At 49.5% G+C, this 22,232-nt stretch overlaps 2 protein-coding genes across 2 annotated transcripts in view; both read right to left on the bottom strand.

Annotated features, from left to right (window-relative positions):
* The window catches only part of PSMD1 (proteasome 26S subunit, non-ATPase 1), a 95,315-nt gene extending 91,509 nt beyond the window's left edge, over nucleotides 1–3,806 (bottom strand). The window contains exon 1 of the mRNA XM_030324987.2: nucleotides 3,619–3,806. Within this exon, the coding sequence (XP_030180847.1) occupies nucleotides 3,619–3,634 (16 nt within the window). The 5' untranslated portion in view covers nucleotides 3,635–3,806. The remainder of the gene's footprint in view (nucleotides 1–3,618) is intronic.
* A 7,744-nt stretch (nucleotides 3,807–11,550) lies between these two features.
* On the bottom strand, nucleotides 11,551–21,781 carry CC1H2orf72 (chromosome C1 C2orf72 homolog). The gene is made up of 3 exons (XM_030326662.1): nucleotides 21,175–21,781; nucleotides 18,257–18,370; nucleotides 11,551–14,187 (listed from the first exon to the last, which is right to left on the bottom strand). Exons 1-3 carry the CDS (start codon nucleotides 21,779–21,781, stop codon nucleotides 14,048–14,050), a joined length of 861 nt encoding a protein of 286 aa, XP_030182522.1. The 3' UTR covers nucleotides 11,551–14,047.
* Between the last annotated feature and the right edge of the window lie 451 nt (nucleotides 21,782–22,232).

Here is a 22,232-nt window from a genome sequence, read left to right as displayed (position 1 = left end):
CAACTAACCTCTCCAAAAGAATACACCTTGAAATACAGTCAAAGGGATTATTAGAAAAAATATATGGGAAATTAGTGTCCTTAGACCACAAAGAAACTGTCTCTCAGATACAGGTTTTCCATGTAGGTCTTAAAATCATTCTGGAACACTGAGTTCAAACTGTGAGTTGATTAAAGTTGATCAAGACAACTTTACTTAGGAGATGTCGCCATTTTTAATTGGTGTCAGTCTGCCAAATAACTCCAGCAGTCTTTAGAGAGCCATACAGGAAAGGATACAAAATATAGCCAACAAAATCACACCATGGTGCTGGCTAGGTCATAATGCTATTCTAAAAGCAAAAAGCAAATAGAAAGAACTTCTTGGTACTCTAGTTTGGTAGGACAAGTCCAGAACAGAGAGGCTAAACTGACAGAGTGGAGAGAAAACAAATTAAAAAATGTAATGGGTGGGATTTTGAACTAGTGACGTGGATAGCTGATAGACAAGAATGCTTTAAATGTGGAACAGATCATGAACAACCGAACACTTCATCAACGTACTACAAATGCTACCCATTGCCCATCATCAATGATGTGTCTGAACTGCTTTTACCAAAAGAGATAATGAATTTTTTACACTCTCCTATTTGGTTTCACTTATGACTAGCTTGTTACATGGTTATCCTGGCTTAGAAATACAGCCTTTGTTCATGGAACACAACTAAATCAGATACTCTACACTCCATACACAAATCTTTCTCATCTTAAAAACAAAATAGAACGCTCCTTTGGACAGGGGAGGGGAGATACACAAGGCATGTGAAAAGTTTAGCATGCTAGAAAAATCTCTCCTGCCCTAATAAAAAGTAAGCAGATCCTATGTAACTTATCCAATCAGTTTATAGAAAACTTTGGATGTGATTTATAAATAGTGACGTATGTTCCAGTGGAAACAGCTTAAAAGTTGAAAGTGGCTGTCTCCAGCGATTAAGAAGAGGAAAGAGGAGTGGGAGGCTACTGTTTTAAAGCTTTGTAGCATAATTTCTCTTTCTGTGCCTATATTATGTTAAAAAAAAAACAACAATTTTCCATCTCTCTCCTGTAACCACCTATCTTTCTATCTCTCCACTCCCTTTCTCTGCCAAATGGTTTGAAAAATGTAACAATCCACATTCACCTCTTATTCGTCACTGTGTTCTTAGTGCCCAGCAAGTGAGTAGAGAAATAAACAAATGAACGGATGAATCCACACCAGAACCATGAAGCTAGCCTGTTTAGCACCTGGGACAGATCCTAAGCCACTGTGAGCCAAAGGACAGGAAATAAGGTGACAAAAGGTTTGGAGCAGAAGCTAATTCAGTAAACATAACAAATGATAGTAACAAATACACACTCACCACAAATATAGCACATCACCACAGTCTCAGAGTAGGACCTCAAAGGCCTTTATTCTTACCACCAAAAGGCTTAAATTCTTCCCATTATATTCCCACCAAGCGCTTTTTCAGCCTCCAAAACACTTTAGGGATCGATTTATTGATTTGATTAGCTGACTAATGATTTCTTCATTCAAGACATACTTGTGAACTTTTGCCATCTGCCTGACGGTGCTCGAAGAATTATGAAAACGACAAGTCTGTCGCCCAAAATTGTATCAGAGAGAAAGCTATCAGGCAAGTAAACAAAGTAATCACAGGACTGCGATGAAGGGAGGGGACAGCCAAGGGGAAGAGAGGCAGGCAGCACGTTTTAACAGAATGATCAGGAAAGACTAACATTTGAACCGATACTAAAGACGGAGAAGTTAAGGGAAAACTCGAGGAAAAAGAGTCTAAAAAGAGGGAAGGGTCCTCAGGTAGGAGAGAAACTGACATACTCAAGGAACAGAAAGGCCGGTAAGATTCGGATGCAGTGAGTGGTGTAGGACAAGGCAGGTATCCAGCCAGGTAAGTCTCGGGTTACAAGACTGGATCTGGTTCTAAACACAGTGGAAATCACTGGAGATTCAAAGCCAGAAAGATGATATTGTGTGATTAAAGTTTGAAAAAAAAGGGGCGCCTGGGTGGCTCAGTCGGTTAAGCGTCCGACTTCAGCCAGGTCACGATCTCGCGGTCCGTGAGTTCGAGCCCCGCGTCGGGCTCTGGGCTGACGGCTCAGAGCCTGGAGCCTGCTTCCGGTTCTGTGTCTCCCTCTCTCTCTGCCCCTCCCCCGTTCATGCTCTGTCTCTCTCTGTCCCAAAAATAAACGTTAAAAAAAAAAATTTAAGTTTGAAAAAAAATACCCTGACTACGGCAAGGAGAACGGAATGTATGCAGGTAACAGTGGAAAAACCTAATCTTCAGGCTGTTACGGTAACCCAAGCAAAAGAAAAGGCGGTCTCCGGCAAATAAGCGGTGGTAGTGGACGGATGTGAAGTAGAACGAGGCCCACGTTTACAAATGGCAAGAGACTTCATGCTGATTGTACCTTTGGAGAGCCGGGACTGGAAAAACTCTTCCCTATTCAACTCAAATTCATCTCATTTGTATTCTTTGGGGGCAAAAGTCTGATTCCAGGTGCAGGTGACGGCTCTTGAAGTCTTTGAGAGTAGCTATTACGTCCCTGGGGTCTCCACCAATTTCTTTAAGCAATCCTCACAAATGCATGGTTTTGAGCTCCTTACAAGTTATTCTGATCACCAGCTTAGCTCACAACAAAATGCTTGAGGGACAAGCATAAATAAAACAGGAGGAGAAAAGGGTGTGTAAGCAGGCAAGCAAAAAAGGAAGAAAGGAAGAAAGAAAGAAAAAAAAAGAAAGAAAGAAATGAAAAAAGAAAAGAAAAGAAAAGAAAAAAGAAAGAAAAAGAAAGAGAGAGACATCAAGGCTGGGGGCAGCTACACGCAAATCAATTTGTAGCAGGGGGCTTAAAAATCGCCGCCAGACCTGTACAGCTTATCCCATTTCAAATGTCATTACCCGAATCTACATCTACAACGTTAAGCGTGTGAAGCCGGCTCCGCACACCCGCGAATTCTTTGCTCAATGCAGAATGTTTACTGAGCACCTCGCCTCCAAACCACACAATGATTCGCAGCGTAATGCTGTCTCCGGGTGTTGTCTTCACCGCACACAAAAGTTGTCTGGGCGTTTTAACTGAATCCTCTTGGAAGAGGCCCAGAAACCACCCGCCTCAATATAATTATCAGGAGGATGGGGCCAGAGCACTTGCAGGGAGGCCGCCCTATCGGCCGACCGCACAGGGGGACCGGCCCATCCTAAGCACCTGCGAGGAAGCCCTGGGATGGATGAGACGGCCCCACAGGGCCGACTTCGGGAGGCGCAGAACTTAGAACCTCCGCCGCCCCGGGGCCGGAGAAGGGCCCAGGTAGCTCCTCGGGACCGGGCACGGGGGTGTGACTGGGGAGGGATGCCCAGGCGGTCGAGCCGGCGCGATTCCCCCGAGCCCGGGGGGGGACGCGGGGCCCTCAGAGAGGCCGGACCGGACTGCCAGCCCCCGGCCCGGGGGCTGGGCCGTGGGCAGCGAGGGGCCGCGCGGGCCGGCGCTCCGCCGGGAGGTGCCCAGTCACCGGCCCTGACTCAGCTAAAAGCCGGCGTGGCGGCTCCTCCCTTTCGGCGCCGGCTGCGGTCGCACTCACCAGCTGAGGTGATCATGGCTGCGTCCCGCACAGGCCTGCCCGCTCGCTCGCCGTCCCGGCCGCGCCGTGTATCTGTCAGCTCCGGGCCCGTCCACTCCGCCGCGCCTGCTCGCTCTCCCGGTGCGCTGCTCAGTCAGTAGCCTCCTCAGGCCGCCGGCTCGCTTCTCTTCCAGGACCCCGCCCGCTCCGGGGCTGCCCGCCTCCCCGCCTGCTGCTCGGCGCGAATTCTCCCCCGGCCTGCGGTTCTCCGCGCCCCGACCGCCGCCCTGGCCCTCGCTGAAGGGTGCAGGAGAGCTCCATGTTTTTCTTCAACCCTCCTCGAGGTTCGGCGCTCCCGCTGGGGCGCGGACACCACTGCGCACCTGCGATCAGGCTTCAGAATGGCCACCCCCAGAAAGAGGACCCCATCATCACCCGCCATTGCTCAGAGAAAGGGTGTTGCGGGCAGGTGCTCGCGGAGCTCGCAGCGCCACCTGCCGCCTGGGCGGTCTCTCTGCAGCATCCACCTCAGCCAAACCTTTGGCATCAGGGCAAAGAGCGTTTTCTTAGAGAAATGAGTTTCAAAAGTTTTTATTTCTTTGTTAAAAAACACTTTTTAATGTTTATTTATTTTTGAGAGAGGGAGAGAGAGACACAAAGTGCAAGTGGGGTGGGGGCAGAGAGAGAAGGAGACACAGAATCCGAAGCCGGCTCCAGGCTCTGAGCTGTCAGAGCCTGTCGTGGGGCTCAAACTCACCAACCGTGAGCAGGGGTCGGATGCTTAACCGACTGAGCCACCGAGGCGCCCCGAGTCTCAAAAGTTTTTAAAAAGCAGAACCCGTCTTCTAAAGAAATCCTCACAGAAATGCTTGATTGTCATAATGAATCCCTAAGTATTCACTGCTTTCGAATAAAATTAAACCATGAGAATTTTGTTTTACATTTAGAGTCATTAACACAGTACATTGTTTTATAGAAGTGTAGAAACATATACAGTGAAAATGTCCCAAAGGAAAAAAAAAAAAAGCTTTCCATTCTTGTTTCCACTTGCCTAATTCTTCTTTCCTCCAATAACAACAGGTTCTTGGTGTTTCATATACCTAATTTGAAATGGCAGTTGTGGTCCCTGTTTGCAGTCATACACCAGCTTCAATGGCCAATTTGCTTCAATAGCCAGTACTGAGAAAGCCTTGACAAAGGTTAGAGACAGATGGTGGCATTTTTAAGCCACTTGCCTTACATCATCAAGTTACTCATCGATTGGATAGCAGTTAGAAAAGATTATTTCTGAAAGAGAAAAATTAGGATTATTTCTGAGGCCTTGTGAAAGCAATGTAACCTACTGGCACAAAAATATTTTGCGGTGCAATTAAAATTTGCTTGATAACATGTTGGAGTGTATGTGTGAATTTTTTAAATTAGTATTCTTAAGCTAAGCTTGTTAAAATATATCAAATATAACTATGAAACACTTTTGAAGACCCTATAGCTCAGGATGAAAGGCACTGCCCTGGGAAGTGTGCACAAAAAATAAACAGATGTCTGGGAGTATCATTTTACGGATGCATTTTGGACAATCCCTCATATAAAGACGCTTGTATGCCCGGAACTTCTAGAGGAATCACAAATGTAACAGGTGATGTAAAGGAGTGAAGCAGTCTGAGTATAATATTAGATCAGCATGATGGTGAATGGCAACTAACAGTGTCAGGGAGGCAGGAGGGCATGGTGATAACTGTACGAACACGAAGAATGAGTGTCCCATTGAAAGAGAGTGGGGGCTGAGTAGCCCAGCGTTGCTGTGCAAAATGTAGGGCTGCTGTTGTGAAAGCTTATGACTTTTTAAATTTTTTAAACGTTTATTTATTATTGAGAGACAGAGAGACACAGAGCGTGAGCAGGGGAGAGGTGGAGAGAAGGGAAGACATAGAATCTGAAGTAGGCTCCAGGATCTGAGCTGTCAGCACAGAGCCTGACATGGGGCTCGAACTCATGAACTGTGAGATCATGACCTGAGCCGAAGTCAGTCACCCAACCAACTGAGTCACCCAGGCGCCCCTGAAAGCTTATGACTTTTGCAAGAAAAGCCAGAAATCAGAATTTCATATGAAATATGACTTTTAAATGGTGATAACTTGGGGGCACTTGAGTGGCTCAGTCAGTTAAGTGTCCGAATCTCGGTTTCAGCCCAGGTCATGATCCCACTGTTTGTGGGATTGAGCCCCATGTTGGACCCTGTGCTGACAGCATGGAGCCTGCTTGGGATTCTCTCTCTCTCTCTCTCTCTCTCTCTCTCTCTCCCTCTCTGCCCCTCCCCCGTTTATGTGCATGCTCTCTCTCTCCCTTTCAAAATAAATTCTTAAAAAATTGTTTTTTAATTTAAAAAAATGGTGGTAACTTGGGTGAAATGGGTGAAGGTAGTAGTCAAAAGGTACAAACTTCCAGTTATAAGATAAATAGGTCTATTAACCTGAAACTAATGTATAATTGTGTGTCAACTATACTTCAATCTAAAAAGATGTCCTGGGGATGTTACAGTATGGTGACTATAGTTAAAGATATTGTATTGTATATATGAAAGTTTTTAGAGTTCTAAACACAAGAAAAAATTTATACTGACACCCTGCTGGATGGTAACTAAACTTATTGTGGTAATCATTTTCCAATATATACACATACCCAGTCATTATGTTGTACACCTAAAACTAACCACAATGTTACGTTATATCTCAATAAAAAAATAAATGTTGGCAACTAGTTCAAAATGTTTTAAAACAAGAGGAGGGGTGCCTGGGTGGCTCAGTCAAGTTGAGTGCCCAACTCTTAATTTTGGCTCAGGTCATGATCTCACAGTGGTGAGATCCGGCCCCACGTGGGGCTCTGCACAGAGGTATGAAGCCTGCTTAAGATTCTCCCTCTCCCTCCGGCCCCACCCATCTCTCATTAAAAAAAAAAAAAAAACCCAAAAACAAAAACAAAAACCAAAACAAACGAGGAGGCCAGTCGCCACCCCTGCTCTTCAAAGAGAAGAAATCCCCTGTGGGAGGACAATCATGTCTCTGGCTTGAATACTGTGTTTGCAGCTGCCACAACCTCATCTGAGCCCTGTGGGAACCCTGTGAGGGGCTCCCTCTCTTCCTGGGGATTCTGCTTTTCCACCTGGATGGCTGTTCCAGGCCTTTGGTTTCTTCCTCTCCATTCAATTGTGCATTCTTTACTCAGGGCGATCTTTTCAAAACTCAACTCTGACCACTGCCTCCACTCCTTGAAACCCTCAGCCCTCATCCCGAGCTCTATTCTTATGCTTTGTTCTTCTGAGTTTCTTTCTGTCTCATTCCGCATTCTCCCTGTGAGAGATCAATGCCTCCCATTGCTATACACTAAAATAGATCCCTGCATGCCTGTCCTCTCTCTCGAGCACCAGGCCCACACACGCACCATACATCTCTGCTAGATAATCCTTAACTCGACAACCTCAAAGCTCCATTCTTGTCTCCTGCCTTGATCTCAGTGTGGCGAAGGGCACCCAACAGCTACCGTAGCGGGGCCCTGGGGCGTGCACTTGACTGTTCACTGCCCCTCACCTGGTCTGTACCCGATCCGGTCAGTCTAATGTCTCTCACATTAGTGCAGCTCCATTTCCCAACGGTCTTGGCTGCCCCTTTTCTTTCCTGGCTGCAACAGCTTCCAACAGCTTTGACTTCCTGCTTACCATCTCATGATTCCCCAGTCCATTCTTCCCAGCCAGCCCAGAGCACAATCAAAAACAAGGAAGACAAGGACTCTCTCCCCCAAGACCTTCACCCAACCCTGCTTACCCTCAATCTTTATGTCCCAGAGTGGCCATGCCGTCACGCACCTCGTCTCTGACCTTGGTACTTGCTCTTCCCTCTGTCTTCCTCTCCCTCTCCCCCTCAGCTAACAAGCAGCTCCTCCTCCGGGTAGGCCTTCTTGACCACTCCACTATGTGCCCTCTTACGGACTTTACCCCACACAGTTAGTATCCTGTCTCCTTGCCCACGTTCCAACTGGACCAGGACCTTCTCAAGGGAACAAGCTACATCTTATTCATCTCAGTATCCCCTATAGTAACTAGCACAGTGTTAGGCATACAGTAGGTGCTCAATAAATGTTTGTTGAATGAATGGATGAACGCAGGGTCAGTTATTTATTGGCACAATGCTAGAACTCATACCTATGTCTCTCAAACCCTTGCCCTCTGCAAGATTTTTTTTTTAAGTTTACTTATTTATTTTGAGAGAGAGAGTGAGAGAGAGAGTAGGGGAGGGGCAGTGAGAGAGGGAGAGAGAGAGAGAGAGAGAGAGAGAGAGAGAGAGAGAGAGAGAATCCCAAGCAGGCTCTGTGCTGCCAGTGCATAACTGGGCGCAGGGCTCAAACCCACGAACCATGAGATCGTGACCAGAGCAGAAATCAAGAGTCTGATGCTTAACCAACTGAGCCACCCAGGCTCCTATCCCTCTCCAAGATTTGAAAATGAGATATATTTATCTTCAAAGAAGTTTGAGGACATACCAAAATCACAGAAATAATTCTTAGCCAGTGCTCTGTTCATAAACAACTATCTCCCTCCAAATTTAGGAGCGACACGAAAGTTCTCAGAGCCCAGACAAGGTCATCTGTGGGCTCACCCGGGTATCGGCCTGGCCGGGGTCTCCGTCAGGGTGAAGGGAAGAAACCCACCTCAAAAAGGGTTCAGTACCACGCTCTGCCTGGAGCCACTCCCTGATCGGCGCGGCGCCCTCTAGAGGCCACAGTGCTCCCCGGAAGGCAGAAAACTCCGCTACGTGCGAGACCCTCTGGCCACCCACATCCCCCGCTCCCTGCCACCCCGGCGCCCCACCTCCAGGCATTTGAATCCTGGGTCTTAGGAGGGCTCATTCCTGCCAAGAATCGAGCTTGATTGCTTTTTGAGCAGAAGCGTGATGAGTTGATTAGGGCAGGCGTCGGAGCCAGGAACAGCAGGATCAAATCTCCGATATTTTGCCGCTTAGCGGCGCTGTGGCGGTGGGGTCACTCGATCCCAGGCGTACAGGGGGCGGGTCCACCTGCCTGGCGGGGCCACTGGTCCGGGGTGGGGGGTGCTCTAGTCAAGGGTTTGGCATAGAGCAGCGTTCAATGAACCTCAGATCTTATGTCACAGGGCCTGGCGGAGAGGCTGCTGACTGCTTCACGTACAGCACGCCTGCCACGTGCTTTTAGAGGGAAGGCATTTGTTCTCGGGAGTAGAAGCGTGAAACGCAGCGGGTGACGTGGGCCTCCGGTGGGCGGGTGCTTGGTGGGAGGGAAAGGCCTGGGTGGGGCGAGAATCGCCCCGGGTGGACCGAGGCCCAGAGACCCGCAAAGCCATCTGAGATGCTGAAATCTCTCCACCCTGGGCATGGTCTCCATGAGGACAACTCCTTGCTGGGAGTCCCGGGGGTGGGGTGGGAACCCCACAGTGAACCCCCAAGACAGGTCTCCACCTTTCCAGTGTTCTCTAGACTCTTGCTTTCACATCCGGTGGCCACTAGCGACAGGTGATATTGAGCCCTGGATATGTGGCTGTTCAATCCAGGAACTTTTAAATTAAATTTTATTTTATCTCATTGAAACTTAAAGACTGGCACCCAATTCAGTTATGGGAAACTTCTAAGTATGTTTGGAACAATATCAAGTACTTTGAACAAAAATTTAGTGTCTGAATTGAGCTCGAAGTGTAAAATTCTCACAGAATTTCAAAGATGCCAAATGTCTCAAAATCTTTCTATATTTAAGTTGAAATAATATTATTTTGGATATATGGGGCTAAATAAGATATATTATTTAAATTAATTTCATTGCTTTGTCAATTATTTTTCTTTCCTTTTTTTCAAGTTTATTTATTTTGAGAGAGAGTGAGAGAGAGAGAGTGCTCATGAGCAAGGGAGGAGCAGAGAGAGGGGGAGAAAATCCCAAGCAGGCTCCACGATCAGTGCAGAGCCCGATGTGGGGCTTGACCTCACAAACTGTGAGATCCTGACCTGAGCCAAAATCACGAGTTGGATGTTTAACCAACTGAGCCACCCAGGCGCCCCTACTTTTTTCTAATGTGGCTACTAGAAAATCTAAACCGACATATATACGTCCCTGATGTTAGATTTCTCTTAGACAGGGCCGGTCTAGACCTACCCAGAACTCTCGTTCCGACTTGCCATTTGGGCCTGGTTCTGCTCTTTGGTGCTGGCACGTGCTGGACCAGACCGGACTGAGGGGCAGAGGCTAAGGGTGAGACCCACTCCCATCAGGGAGCAAGGGGCTTGGAGTGGCTGTCCTGGCAGCCAGGAGTTCTGGAGTGGGCGATATATCTGGGACAGCAGGTGGTCAGGGTTAGGATAGTCTGGGGTTGGGGGAATGATCTGAGAAGCCCTCACTGACCAGTGAGGAAAAGGGAACGCAGGGTGACAAGACAGAGGCCCAGTATTGGTAACCAGAACTCAAAATGAGAGCTTAGTCACAAGGACTAAGTGCCTAACTACTCCAAATGAGTGCAGAGAACGATAGCAACAAGCCTGACTTAAGACTTAACATCTGAGGGGCGCCTGGGTGGCGCAGTCGGTTAGGCGTCCGACTTCAGCCAGGTCACGATCTCGCGGTCCGTGAGTTCGAGCCCCGCGTCAGGCTCTGGGCTGATGGCTCGGAGCCTGGAGCCTGTTTCCGATTCTGTGTCTCCCTCTCTCTCTGCCCCTCCCCCGTTCATGCTCTGTCTCTCTCTGTCCCAAAAATAAATAAACGTTGAAAAAAAAAAAATTAAAAAAAAAAAAAAAGACTTAACATCTGAACTCCTACTGGAGTGTCTCTGAATTTCACCAGCCATGGAACATGCAGGTGTGGGTCTGCATTTGAAGCAGGAGCCCTGGCTGGGGCTGGGGAGCTCAGGGAAGAAGCCAGAGGGGTCTCTCGCCCTTGCCAAGCCCTGGACCCACAGTGGCCCTAGTGCCCAGCCCAACTTCGGACCCAAGCAATCCCACACCCTGGTCCCTTCGGTAGGTCTGTGAGCCATGGCATGGCCCGGCTGGTAGGCTCTGTTTCTGTTCCCGATTCGGCAGCCCCAAGTATAATGCAACCAGAGGGCTCTGGCTCAGGGGCCAAAGGCACCTGAGGAATTCATGCAGGATCCTGGTCATCCACGCTGCCTTGTACCTCATTTCCTTTGAACTCTAAAATTACACAAACAACGGTCTGTCTCAATCCTTGATCCACTAACACACAAAACCAGGTCAGAGGGGAGTTGTGCAGCCCCTGGGCACAAAACAAAAGGCTGTCTCCACTGCGCTGATCGTGTTTGCCATCCAAACAGGACAAAGTGCAGGCCTGCTGACTACAGGGAACCCAGCCCCGCACCGCGGTTCTGTTACACTTTGAAGTGCAGCTGCCATCAGGTTAACATGGCTGTCATCGCCTTTTCTGGTGAGGCTGGGCCCTGGGTTCTCTGTCTGGGATAAGAGGGACTTGTTTAGAGCACACAGGTATGGGGGGCTCGGCCCTTGGCCCCTTTGCAGCTTTGCCTTGTTTTTGGTTTGACAACCAAGGGATTCCTTGTGTGTGGCAAGTCTTGGAGACAAATTCTTTGAGAGGAAAGGCACCATGACACAAATGATAAAGGGCTCTCTGAGACTCAGGCAAGGCCATTTGGTCTCATTAAACATGCTCATATGGGCACACAAAACACACACATCCTGTTAAATACCAAGCTAAATGTTATCTTTTTCAAAAATTTCAAGTATTTACTTTCCAGCTATAGATTTTCCAATTCTAGCCAATAGGGTGGTGGAGGTGTGATCTAGGGCGGGAATGGAAGTGTTTCAGGCCAAACTATTCCAGAAGTTCCCACCTTTTGCCCAGATGCTCTGCTCCCAGGGGCCCTTGCAAGGAACACCTTATGAAAATGAAAGGGAAGATCCATTCTGGTTTTGATTAGACAGCAATGAGGTACCGTTTGGTTTTATTAGATATAAGGAATTATTGATTCAAGTCAGAAGCAGCACAATTACTGCCATATTAGAAGGATTAATACCCAACAGTCCAGACCATGACTTGACCGGAGGCCTTCGCCAATGGCTCCTGGTACCACCGACTTAATCCAGGGCCTCTATTCTCGGACAGGCCCATCCAATCTTCATGCCTTGGAAGAGTCCTTGGAAGAGATCTACCACCAAGGTCATCCCTTCCAGCACCTAACTCCTCTGTCTGCTAGAAAATATCAACTAGGCTGTTCCTAAAAGGACAGTGCTTATCTTAGCCATGTGTCAAGGAAGCCAAGCTAGACCCGGAAGGATCTCAGTCTTGTGTTTATCTGTTGGGAGGCAGAACACAAATCGCAGTAAAGACCTTCTCTCTTCAACTATTCACCAGAGATACTGAAAGCAATGAAAAAATAATATGCAAACCACCCTTTACCCCACAGGCTTGCAAACTCATATGTCCTCCAGGATCAGGCAGGTGGCTTACGTGAGTGAAGTGCAGTGGATGGGGGGCGGTGTAGATGGCTGGGAGGGGGCCTCCAATCAGGGGAGGGGGGTTGCAGCAAACTGGAGATGATGGCATTGCCCCATCCTCCACCCTAGAAAACTAGCTTTTTTATGTGCAATCTCTCAAGTCTCAAATATTGTTAACAAATACAAAAGATTTTTGAACACAGCAGAGGCGGGCTGCCTTGGAACTTCTGCCTTAGATAACTTCCTAACTTAATAAAAGCTCCCTCCCCCCACCAAATAACAAAACTCCATCCCGATTATTACAAAGAAATTAACAGAGAAATAGAAAAATATAGCAGCTTCAAAAATACCAGTCTCCCCATTTTAAAACAAAATCAAAAGTTAATTCATTGAGTTCATTCTTGCGGAGAAGGAGGTCAGCTGGGTCCACTTATCGGTGAGACAGCCTTGCATTATTAAAATGACACCTGCTGTTAACCAAACCCCAAATAAGATGTCACCCTGTCTGCCCTTACACTATCCCCATGAGGCAGAGAGGGGTTGAATTAGGCTGATTATGAAGAATAAATTGAAGCATAGAGCCAGGAGGGACCCTCCTTGATCTCATACAGCCCCTCAACCCCAATTCCACATTTTGGTACCAGAAATGGAAACCAAAATAACTACTGGAAGTCATGCAGCATCTTGCAGAACCCTGGGCAGAAACCTGCCCAACAGCACGTCTGCTGAGCAAACCGTGCACGAATGAATGAATTCAGCTACTTTGCTTAGATAGCGCTTCCTACCATGGAAAATCAGGAGATGCGCTTGCCACTCCAAAGACCGTATTAACTCCAGGGGCAGGCAAGGAAGGCAATGGAGGTAATGCAGAGCTCCTTCTACAAGTGAACGGATGGCTTTCCTGGCTTTTAAGGGAACATCATCGACCCTGTCTGACTCATAAACAGAGAAAAAATGATTCAGGAACTTGGCACCTCTGGGCTGGGTTTGCTTTGACCTTGGACAAGGGCCCGAGATCGAGAGAAAGTCCCATGTCTTTATTCCTACCTTTCCTTGTTTGGTGCTGTGGGCCATTCCTATCATTCTTATTCTCAAAGGCTTTGGCACAGATCAATGTCAACATGAGGAAGAGAGAGGGCATGCAAAGTACTTGGATGTCTTGTCTCTGGCCCAATAGGCCCCCAGGGCAGCAATGCAGTCTTTATTTTGGCTTGCTCTGGGAGCCAGGTTCTTGGGAAGCCCAACCCTCTCTGCTCCAGGGGACTCTTCCTAGAATTTCACAGGGAGAAGGGATTGGCTCATCCAGAGTTTCTCAAGGTTGCCATGATGAGCAATTTGGATGGAACAATAATTTGCTGTTTGAGATTGTCCTGTACGTTGTAAAATAACCACTGAGTGCCAAGGGCACCTCATAGTTACAGTAACCCTCCCAACACACACACACACACACACACACACACACACACACACACACACACACACTCAAAGTTTCCAATGCTGCCTGGAGCATTGGGTGAGAGCCCCTGGGCTGGTAGTCCCCTCATGTATTTGAGAAACAGAAGCCACAAAGGTTCAGTGACATGTCTAAGACCACTCCCCCCAGATCTGATGACTTCTGGTCCAGAGTTCTTTCCAGTCGCACTTGAAATGATGGATGCTCATGCAAACACACCACAGGCTGCCACAGCACCACAGAGCCTCAAAGGAGACAGCCATCTGTCCCAATGGTACAGGGAAACTGAGGTACAGAAAGAACAAATAACCTCACTGTGATCAGAGATTGAGCAAATTATGAGGTGGGGGCAGGTTCCAGGAAAATAAGTTTTCCCAGCTGGCTCAATGCGGCAGCCCCCTGGCAGCAGGGGCCTTTGTGGTTACCACCATTCCAAGGTCACCATGGAGGCAAGGGGGCTCAGTGAGAAGGCGCCAGTCCCCAGAGTGCAGGTTCGAGCCCAGGCAGTCCGGGTGTCCGGCCTTCATCTTGAGTCTCCAGCGGGCTCAGCCGGAGCGTGGACAAATCCATCACAGGCTCTCAGCCCCTTTCTGGGGTCCTCACAGTCTCCATTGGGAAACACGTCTGTCAGGGCCAGCTCCTCCTCAGGGTCCTGGAGGTGACCTGGAACACAAGAGCAGGAACCACCCGATCAGAAGGTCAAGTTTGGGAGTGAATAAACTAGGAGTGAAAGGGAGAGAGTTGGCCTCAGCAAATATCTACTTAAAAACCACAGTGAAATACATATCAAAAACCTTAAAAATGTACATACCCTTTGACCCATGAATTCCACTTCTAGGATTTTATCCTATGGAGATAATTAGGGATAATTAGTGGAGCTGCTGCGGCCGTCTTCCTACCAGCCCAAGGATGAAACAACAGTGACGGCAGCCCAGCGGAGAGAAGGAAAGAATCTGGGCCCCTGAATCGACCAGCTCTGAAGCGGACTCTACCACTAGACCGTCTTTTAGGTGAGATACTGAATGCCTGTGCTACTATGCCTGCTTTCTCTGCCTGCAGCTGAAAGCAAACATACCGATTAGATGTGCAACTACGGGATGGGGTAACCACGGCTCACCCACAGGATGGGAGTCAGGCATTAAAAATGATGCATGGGGCAGGTGCCTGGGTGGCTCAGTCGGGTGAACATCTGACTTCAACTCAGGTCACGATCTCACGGTTCGTGAGTTCGAGCCCAGTCGGGCTCGCCACTGTCAGCACAGAGCCTGCTTGGGATTCTCTCTCCCCCTCTCTCTGCCCTTGCCACTCCCCTGCGTGCACACATGTGCACGCTCTCTCTCTCTCAAAATAAAGAAATAAACCTTAAAAAAAAGATACATAAAATTCCATAGAACTAAACACACACACACACACACACACACACACACACACAAATACAAGTAAAACTGGGGAACTCTGAGGAGGATCTGTGGATTGTTTCAATGTCAATATCCCAGTGGTAATATTATCCGATAGTTTCACACAAGATGTTACCATTGAGGGAAACTGGGCCAAGTGCACAGGATCTCTTTGTATGATTTCTTACAACTGCATGTGAATCTACAATTACACACTATCCCCTCAAAAGAGAAAAGATATCGTTGATATGCAATCATTGCCGTGGAATACTGCAGCCACCATATGTTATTGTGAAGGAAGCTGATTGCAAAACTATGTATAAATGTCTGTCTGTATAATCTTATATTTATTATGTATGTTATATCATTGCCTACACATAGTCCATGAATGCAATTTTCATTTTAATACATTTGCTTCTACTTGAGATTAAATAATTTGTTATATGCTACAGAGACACCTGGGTGGCTCAGTCAGTTAAGCATCCGACTCTTGGTTTCGGCTCAGGTCATGATCTTGCGGTTCGTGGGTTTGAGCCCCACATCAGGCTCTGTACTCTCAGCACACAGCTTTCTTGGGATTCTCTCTCTCCCTTTCTCTCTGCTCCTCCCTCCCTCTCTCTCTCTCAAAATAAATAAATATACTTAAAAAAAAAAAAGAAGAAGAGCATGTGACTCTTGATCTTAGAGTCATAAGTTTGAATACCAAGTGGGGTGTAGAGATTACTTAACCAAACAGAACTTAAAAAAAATTGTTGGGACGCCCAGGTGGCTCAGTCAGTTGAGCATCCAACTCTTGATTTCACCTTAGGTCATGAACCCAGGGTCGTGGGATCGAGCCCTGCATCAGACTCTGCAATGAGCGTGGAGGCTGCTTGAGATTCTCTCTCTCTCTCTCTCTCTCTCTCTGTCTCTCTCTCTCTCTCACCCTCCTCTACCCATGCACATGCTGTGTGTGCTTTCTCTCAAAAATAAAAATAGGGGTGCCTGGGTGGCGCAGTCGGTTAAGCGTCCGACTTCAGCCAGGTCACGATCTCGCGGTCCGGGAGTTCGAGCCCCGCGTCAGGCTCTGGGCTGATGGCTCAGAGCCTGGAGCCTGTTTCCGATTCTGTGTCTCCCTCTCTCTCTGCCCCTCCCCCGTTCATGCTCTGTCTCTCTCTGTCCCAAAAATAAATAAACGTTGAAAAAAATAATAATAAAAATAATAAATTGAAAAACACTGAAAAAATTTGTCATATGCTACAGAGGGGGAAGTTATACAAGATCTCTGTAAAATTGTTTAGGATTCCTTTGCTTTATTATTTTTTTCCTTTGGTTCCCCAAAATATCCAAAATGATGATTGAAAAGTTGAAGTGAACATTTTTGTAATTGTTTTAAATATCTGATGCATTTTGCAGATGATGCATACATTATATAGAAGTATATTTATTAAAATTTCTATAACACAAGTGGATCTAGATAGGTAGAACGATGAATAGACTGGTCTACACCAAAATGCAGATTATAGTTACTTTTAAGTGGCAGAATTAAGCAAATGACTTAAATACTTGTTTTGCTTTTTCAATTTTTTTGAGCTTTCACCTGTGATAGGCAGAATTCTAAGATGACCCTTAAGATTTCCATTCCTTGGCATATCCATCCTGTATAATCCCCTTCTCTGAGTGTGGGTGGGACCTGTGAATCCCTCCATTAGGGTACCGTATATGACAAAGGTGACATTTGATGATTAAGTGACGTAACAGGAGACTAGAAAGTCTCCTGCTAATTGAAGAAGCAATTGTTGTGTTGAGAGATGTGTAGAGGTGTGACTGTCAGAGCAGAGAACAGCCCCAGCTAACAGCCACCAACAAGGCAGGGGCCTCAGTCCTATAGCAGCAAAGAAGTGAATTCTGTCCACAACGAAGTGAGCTTGAAGGACTCAGGCTCCAGAAAGGACTGCAGCCCGGCAGACACTCAGATGCAGCTTTATGAGACCCTGAACGGAAGGCCCAGCTAAGCCCTGCCCAGGCTTAACCCATGGAAATCGAGAAGAATTCATGGGCATTGTGTTAAGCCACTAAGTTTATGGTAACTTGTTACGTGCCAGTAGAAGGCTGATACCTCACCTTCTGATTTTTGATTTGATTTATGATTTTTTTTGAACATAAAGAACATTTGCCCCTGGGGGCGCCTGGGTGGCTCAGTCAGTTAAGCGTCCCACTTTGGCTCAGGTCATGATCTCACGTTCGTGAGTTCGAGCCCCACATATAGGGGCTCTCCGCTGACGGTGCGGAGCCTGCTTCGGATCCTCTGTCCCCTTCTCTCTCAGCCCCTCCTTCGCTCTCAAAAATAAATAAACATTAAAAAAAATTCTTTAAAAAATAAATAAAACATTGCCCGTTCTGTAACAGAGCTGTACTGTTCAGTACACTTTGGGGGTGCAGGCCACATACATTCGGCTGGTTACAACTTAACTCCCCTGGTACTTCTTGTCTCTGTCACAACAGCCTCAATGCCTACAGAGTGCTTCTGGGGACTTCGTAGGACTGTCTTCCCTCCCCTTCTCCTATTAGTGGCCTGATGATCCTACCCTAAAAATGGCTTCAGGCTGAGTTGCTTCCTCTCCGTTCCCAAACTGCCAGCATTGGGTCCAGGCTGCCCATTGTTCCTCCTAGGACCGGGCGGTCCCCTGCTAACTGGTTCTGCCTCTTGTCTCTCCCTGCTCCGCACTCTGCCACCTCTCCCAAACACCTCTAATCTGGACACCCCCCCCCACCGCTCAGAATGACCAGTGGCTCACTATTCCCCAGACACTTGGGTCCAGGGGCCCAATTTGGTGTAAACTCTCCTCTTCAGCCTTAGCCCTACCAGTCTCCCATACCTCACCCCCGGCTCTCCCGACAAGGGGCTCCTTTTTGGAGCATGACATCATGCCGTCAAGCCTTCGTTCACAGTACTTCCTCTCTAAGTCTTACCATTTCCGCCTAGGACGATCTCCAACCCCTAGCTGCCTGGTCACTTGTTCCTGATACTCCCCGGATCCTCAGGGGAGATGGAATGCGTCTGGCTCCAAGTGCCCCGCTATGCACCTGGCGGGCACCTGCAGGGCAGCCCTGCCCGCACCAACTGCCTTCATTAGTCAGAGACCCACGGGGCTAGAGCCCTGCTGGGGAGCCTGTGTGCCTCGCCCAGTGGCAGGGGCACCTCACATCACTCACCTCCACGCCCCGCACATGGCGGGTGCTCCATGGATGTTGGTCCACTCTATCCCTCAGGTCCCTGTGAGCACATGACCATTCCCATAATCCCAAGCACCTGGCCCTCAGGGTCCAGAAGGCCAGGAAGGCAGCACACTCACCCTGAGCTGGGTCACTGGGGGAGGTGGCATCTGGCTCCTTCCCCCGGCTCCAGGGACCCCAAGAAAAGCACGCCAGCAGTGCTGGGAGGCCGGGTCTCTCCCAGGCTCCTGCCACTAGAAAGAACACAAAGTCCCAGAGGCAGCAGGTGAGTGTGCTTGACAGGACTGAGAGATTATCCGTTCAGCAAACCAAGAGCTTCAATCATCAACTGCCCTAGTTTCAACTGTTTGATTAAAAACACAAGGATTTTGATTTATAAAATGGGGTGGACTTTTTATACTTAAAAAATTGAGCCCCCCCATAAAAGATTGCTTTATATATATTATGTTATTTTATCTTCTCAAAACCCTATGATGTGGGTATCGTGCCTGGGAAACCGTGTAACACAACTGCCATGAAACTAACAATTCCATAGCACCAAAGAAAATACTCAAAGAGCAGAAATTCTCCCCCTGGGTTTAGTTCAAACTATTTCTTAATGGGAACAGATTTAATCTTTTTTGATAATTACAATAAAACAATTACATGTTGAGTCTAGTTTCCTTATTATATAGTAGCACCTCAGTCCCAGAGAGTCGCAACTCTCTGGAGAAAGCCAATTGGGACACAAAATGTCCTGTTCATAAATCCTTACTTGGGATCTATTTACTCTTAATTTGTACCCTCTCCTAACGAGACTGGATGCTTAGTTGGATTAGGATTTGAACTAAACATAAACTAGGTAAAAGGTCACTGCCAAAAGGCAGGCAACCTGAAAGTGTAATAACTATCAGGCAGGGAGGAAACAGACTGGAAAACTTTAAAAAGCCAGACCCAGCTGCCAGCAAAACCGTAGCAAAGGAAGCCATGGTGCCACCCACTGCAAGAACCCTGAAGAAACCAGGGGACAATGAGTTACAACCACACTCATGACTTTTGGTCATGAAAGGTTTCATTGTTGTTTAGTATGTTTTTAAAAAAGTAGAAACGAGTTTAAGCAGTAGAGAATGATTCCCTTGCAGAGTGTTAAAATTTCTTAAGTGTTGGGGCGCCTGGGTGGCTCAGTCGGTTAAGTGGCCGACTTCCCCTCGGGTCATGATTTCGTGGTCTGCGAGTTCGAGCCCCGCGTCGGGCTCTGTGCTGACAGCTCAGAGCCTGGAGCCTGTTTCAGATTCTGTGTCTCCCTTTCTCTGACCCTCCCCCGTTCGTGCTCTGTCTCTCTCTGTCTCAAAAATAAATAAAGGGTAAAAAAAAAATTAAAAAAAAATTTCTTAAGTGTTGATAGGAGGCAAGGATTCTGCAGGCCAGGCAGGGTGTTGGGAAATGGGAATATAATGTCACTTAAGAGGGAAAGTGACAAAACCACCCGGTTACGAGTTCTGGGATTTCACTTGCAAATTTACAAGGGGGAGTAGGGAGGGTTGGGGAAGGCTTTCTGGAAGAGGAAGTCCAGTCCCAAAAGATGAGATGGGATTGGTCAGGTGAAGAGGAGGATGGGAAAATGGCTTTCATCCGAGGCAACTGCATTCAAGGCAACTGTAATGTGTACAAAAACTTAGGAGGCCAGAGCACGCTTGGCTCCGGGGAATTAAAAGTTGCTTCTGGAGAATGGAAGAGGGCGAAGAGACTGAGAACTCAGAATTTTCTAGGCACCAGCTCATTAAGCACAGAATATTTGGTTGTGTAAATTCCCTCCTCTGCCCCATGGGGCCAGGTCAGTGAAGAAGCTGGCATCCACAATCACAATAATAACCCACCTCAGGACATTCCCCACGTCTTTCAGGCTACTGCTTGCAGAGTTTCAAATTTAGCTGGCTAGCTCACAGATTCGAGAGAAAAGGGTTGCAGGCATGTGGGGGAAGGTTGGGGCAGGCTCTAAGGCTGAGCTGCACGGCCTTCACCGTGGCAGGCCAGGCTAGCTTGTAGGTCTGTGACATCTGTGCCATCAGAGGTCCCAGGTCTCCTTGCTGGAAAAGGCTCCCCTGCAAGCCTGGCATCTCCCAGTTTCTGGTTAACACACCAGTGCCCAGGGAAGCAGAACACAGTCTTTGTCTTCATTAACTCTTTAGCAAGCAGGGAAGGCTGGAGGGCTTGGGGGGCAGCAGATGCTGGAAAAGTGAGGGTGGCGAGGGATCTGGGAACGCAAAGAACAATCCTGCCACCTCTCAGCTTTGCCGGATCCAGCTACACTTAATGTCTGTACTTTAATCCTGAGATACAGAAAAGCTCTTGTTGGTGGAGGAGATTCTGACACTGCCCCCAGCGTCGTCACCCAGGCTGGGAAAAGCCTCTCACTCCCCTCCTCCCACTTCAGGAGAACGTAGAGGGAAACACAGCAGTGGGTGCGCACAGAGTGGGTAGCCAAGAAGGATTAGAAAATTCTGGGCCCCCAGTCCCTCACACCCTGTCCCCCTACCTCCAAGTCTTGGCGTCTATTCCTTTCCTTATTCCTATGATAAGCCCTTGGCGCTTCTGCACTGAGCCTCCCCGTCCCCGTCGCATCTCTAGCTGCACAGCGTCCTAGAAGCTCCGCGCACAGCCAAGCCCTTAGTCCCGGGTCTGTTCTCCTCCCCACCTTTAAACTTGGGCATCCTGAGGCTTTCTCACCTCCTCTCCCTCCCCCCAGCTCCCAGCCCAATCCAGTCTTCTCTCCACCAACTTCCCCTGCCTCGAGCTTGCCCGCTTGGCTTTTCCAAGCCCTCCTGCATCTCTAAGGCTCTCTGGATCCTTCCGGAACAGACTGGATCCCGTGCCCAGGGCCCACTGCGCTAGCTGGAAGACCTAGTGCTAGGCACCTCCCCTCTCTCCCGGCCTCAGTTTACTGTGGTGCACCAGGAGGGAAGCCGGCCTAAAGAGTTCCAACTTGGGGGTCCCCCCCCCCCCCCCCGCCCCCGACGCCGCCCGCCCGCCCGCCCGCTCCCGGGCCTCGTAGTCTCACCTGCTCGCGCGGGCCCCGCAGCTTGCAGCGCTCTGCAGGCGGCCGCCTGGACGGCCAAGCTGGAGGCCGGGTGGCCGGGGCGGTAGGCGGCCGCCTGCACCGGGCCCCCCGCCTGGCGGCCGAACACCGCGCGCAGGAGCGCCTCCAGGAGCCGCAGCCCCGGCGCCACCGCGTCCTCGGGCCCGGCCTCGGCCACCAGCACCCCGACCAGCGCCGCGCCGGCCCGCCGCCGGCCGCGCACGTCCCGCAGCATCTCCCGCAGGCGGCGCCGCGGCTCGCGGGCGGTCAGCGAGGACGCGCGGCACAGCACGAAGACGAGCGGCGAGCGGATGGCGCGCGCCCCCGCCGTCCCGGGCGGCCTCTGCGCCCCCGGCGCCCCGGCCCCCGGCGCCCCGGGCCCCGCGCCGCCGGGCTTGCCCGCGCCTGGCTCCGGCGGGAAGACGGCCCGGGCGAAGTCCCGCAGCAGTGCGCGGCTCTGCTCGCGCTCCCACAGCTCGCCCACCAGCAGCACCTGCCCGCGGCCGCCCGCCGCCTCCACCAGCGCCTGGAAGGGCGGCTCGGCCGGGCGCGGGGGCCGCGCCGCCAGCTCCTCCAGCTCGCGCTCCATGCCCGCCGCCGCGCGTCCTCTGCGGCCGCCGGGGCCAGGGCGCGCCAGAAGCGCCCCTCTCGAGGCGCCGGCGCCCGGGCCCAGTAGGACACGCCCCCGAGGGCCAAGCTCCGCCCGACCCCCGGCCCGCGGGCCGCGTTTTCCGTGCCGCAGCCGGCTGCTGGGGGGGGGGGGCGCGGCTGGGGCTCTCCCCCCAGGGCTCTAAGGGCGGCTCCTCCCGCAGTGTCTGTGGCAACGCGGGGACACCGAGCCGGCCGGCCGTGTATCCAGGCACCGATTCATCCATCCATTCAACAAACACAAATTGAGCACATACTAGGAACAGGGCAGCCGAAGGGGAAGGAAGACAGAAAATTATGTGAACAAATACACCTTCACAAGTTAGATCGGTTTGAGACCTGGAACAGATAATTCTTTTTTTCCCCCCTAATGTGTATTTTTATTTATTTTG

The sequence above is a fragment of the Lynx canadensis genome, chromosome C1 (genome assembly GCF_007474595.2).
Source record: "Lynx canadensis isolate LIC74 chromosome C1, mLynCan4.pri.v2, whole genome shotgun sequence".
NCBI classification, from domain to species: domain Eukaryota; kingdom Metazoa; phylum Chordata; class Mammalia; order Carnivora; family Felidae; genus Lynx; species Lynx canadensis.
The sequence above is the reverse complement of the archived record's forward strand: the minus strand, read 5'-3'. Positions and strand labels throughout refer to the sequence as shown.

Coding starts and splice junctions, on each gene's coding strand:
- CC1H2orf72 (XM_030326662.1), bottom strand. CDS start 21,781: ATGGAGCGCGAGCTGGAGGAGCTGGCGGCGCGGCCCCCGCGCCCGGCC. Junction 18,371..21,174: donor TGCGGGGCCCGCGCGAGCAG/GTGAGACTACGA, acceptor TGTTCTTTCTAG/TGGCAGGAGCCTGGGAGAGA. Junction 14,188..18,256: donor CCCCAGTGACCCAGCTCAGG/GTGAGTGTGCTG, acceptor CTTGTGTTCCAG/GTCACCTCCAGGACCCTGAG.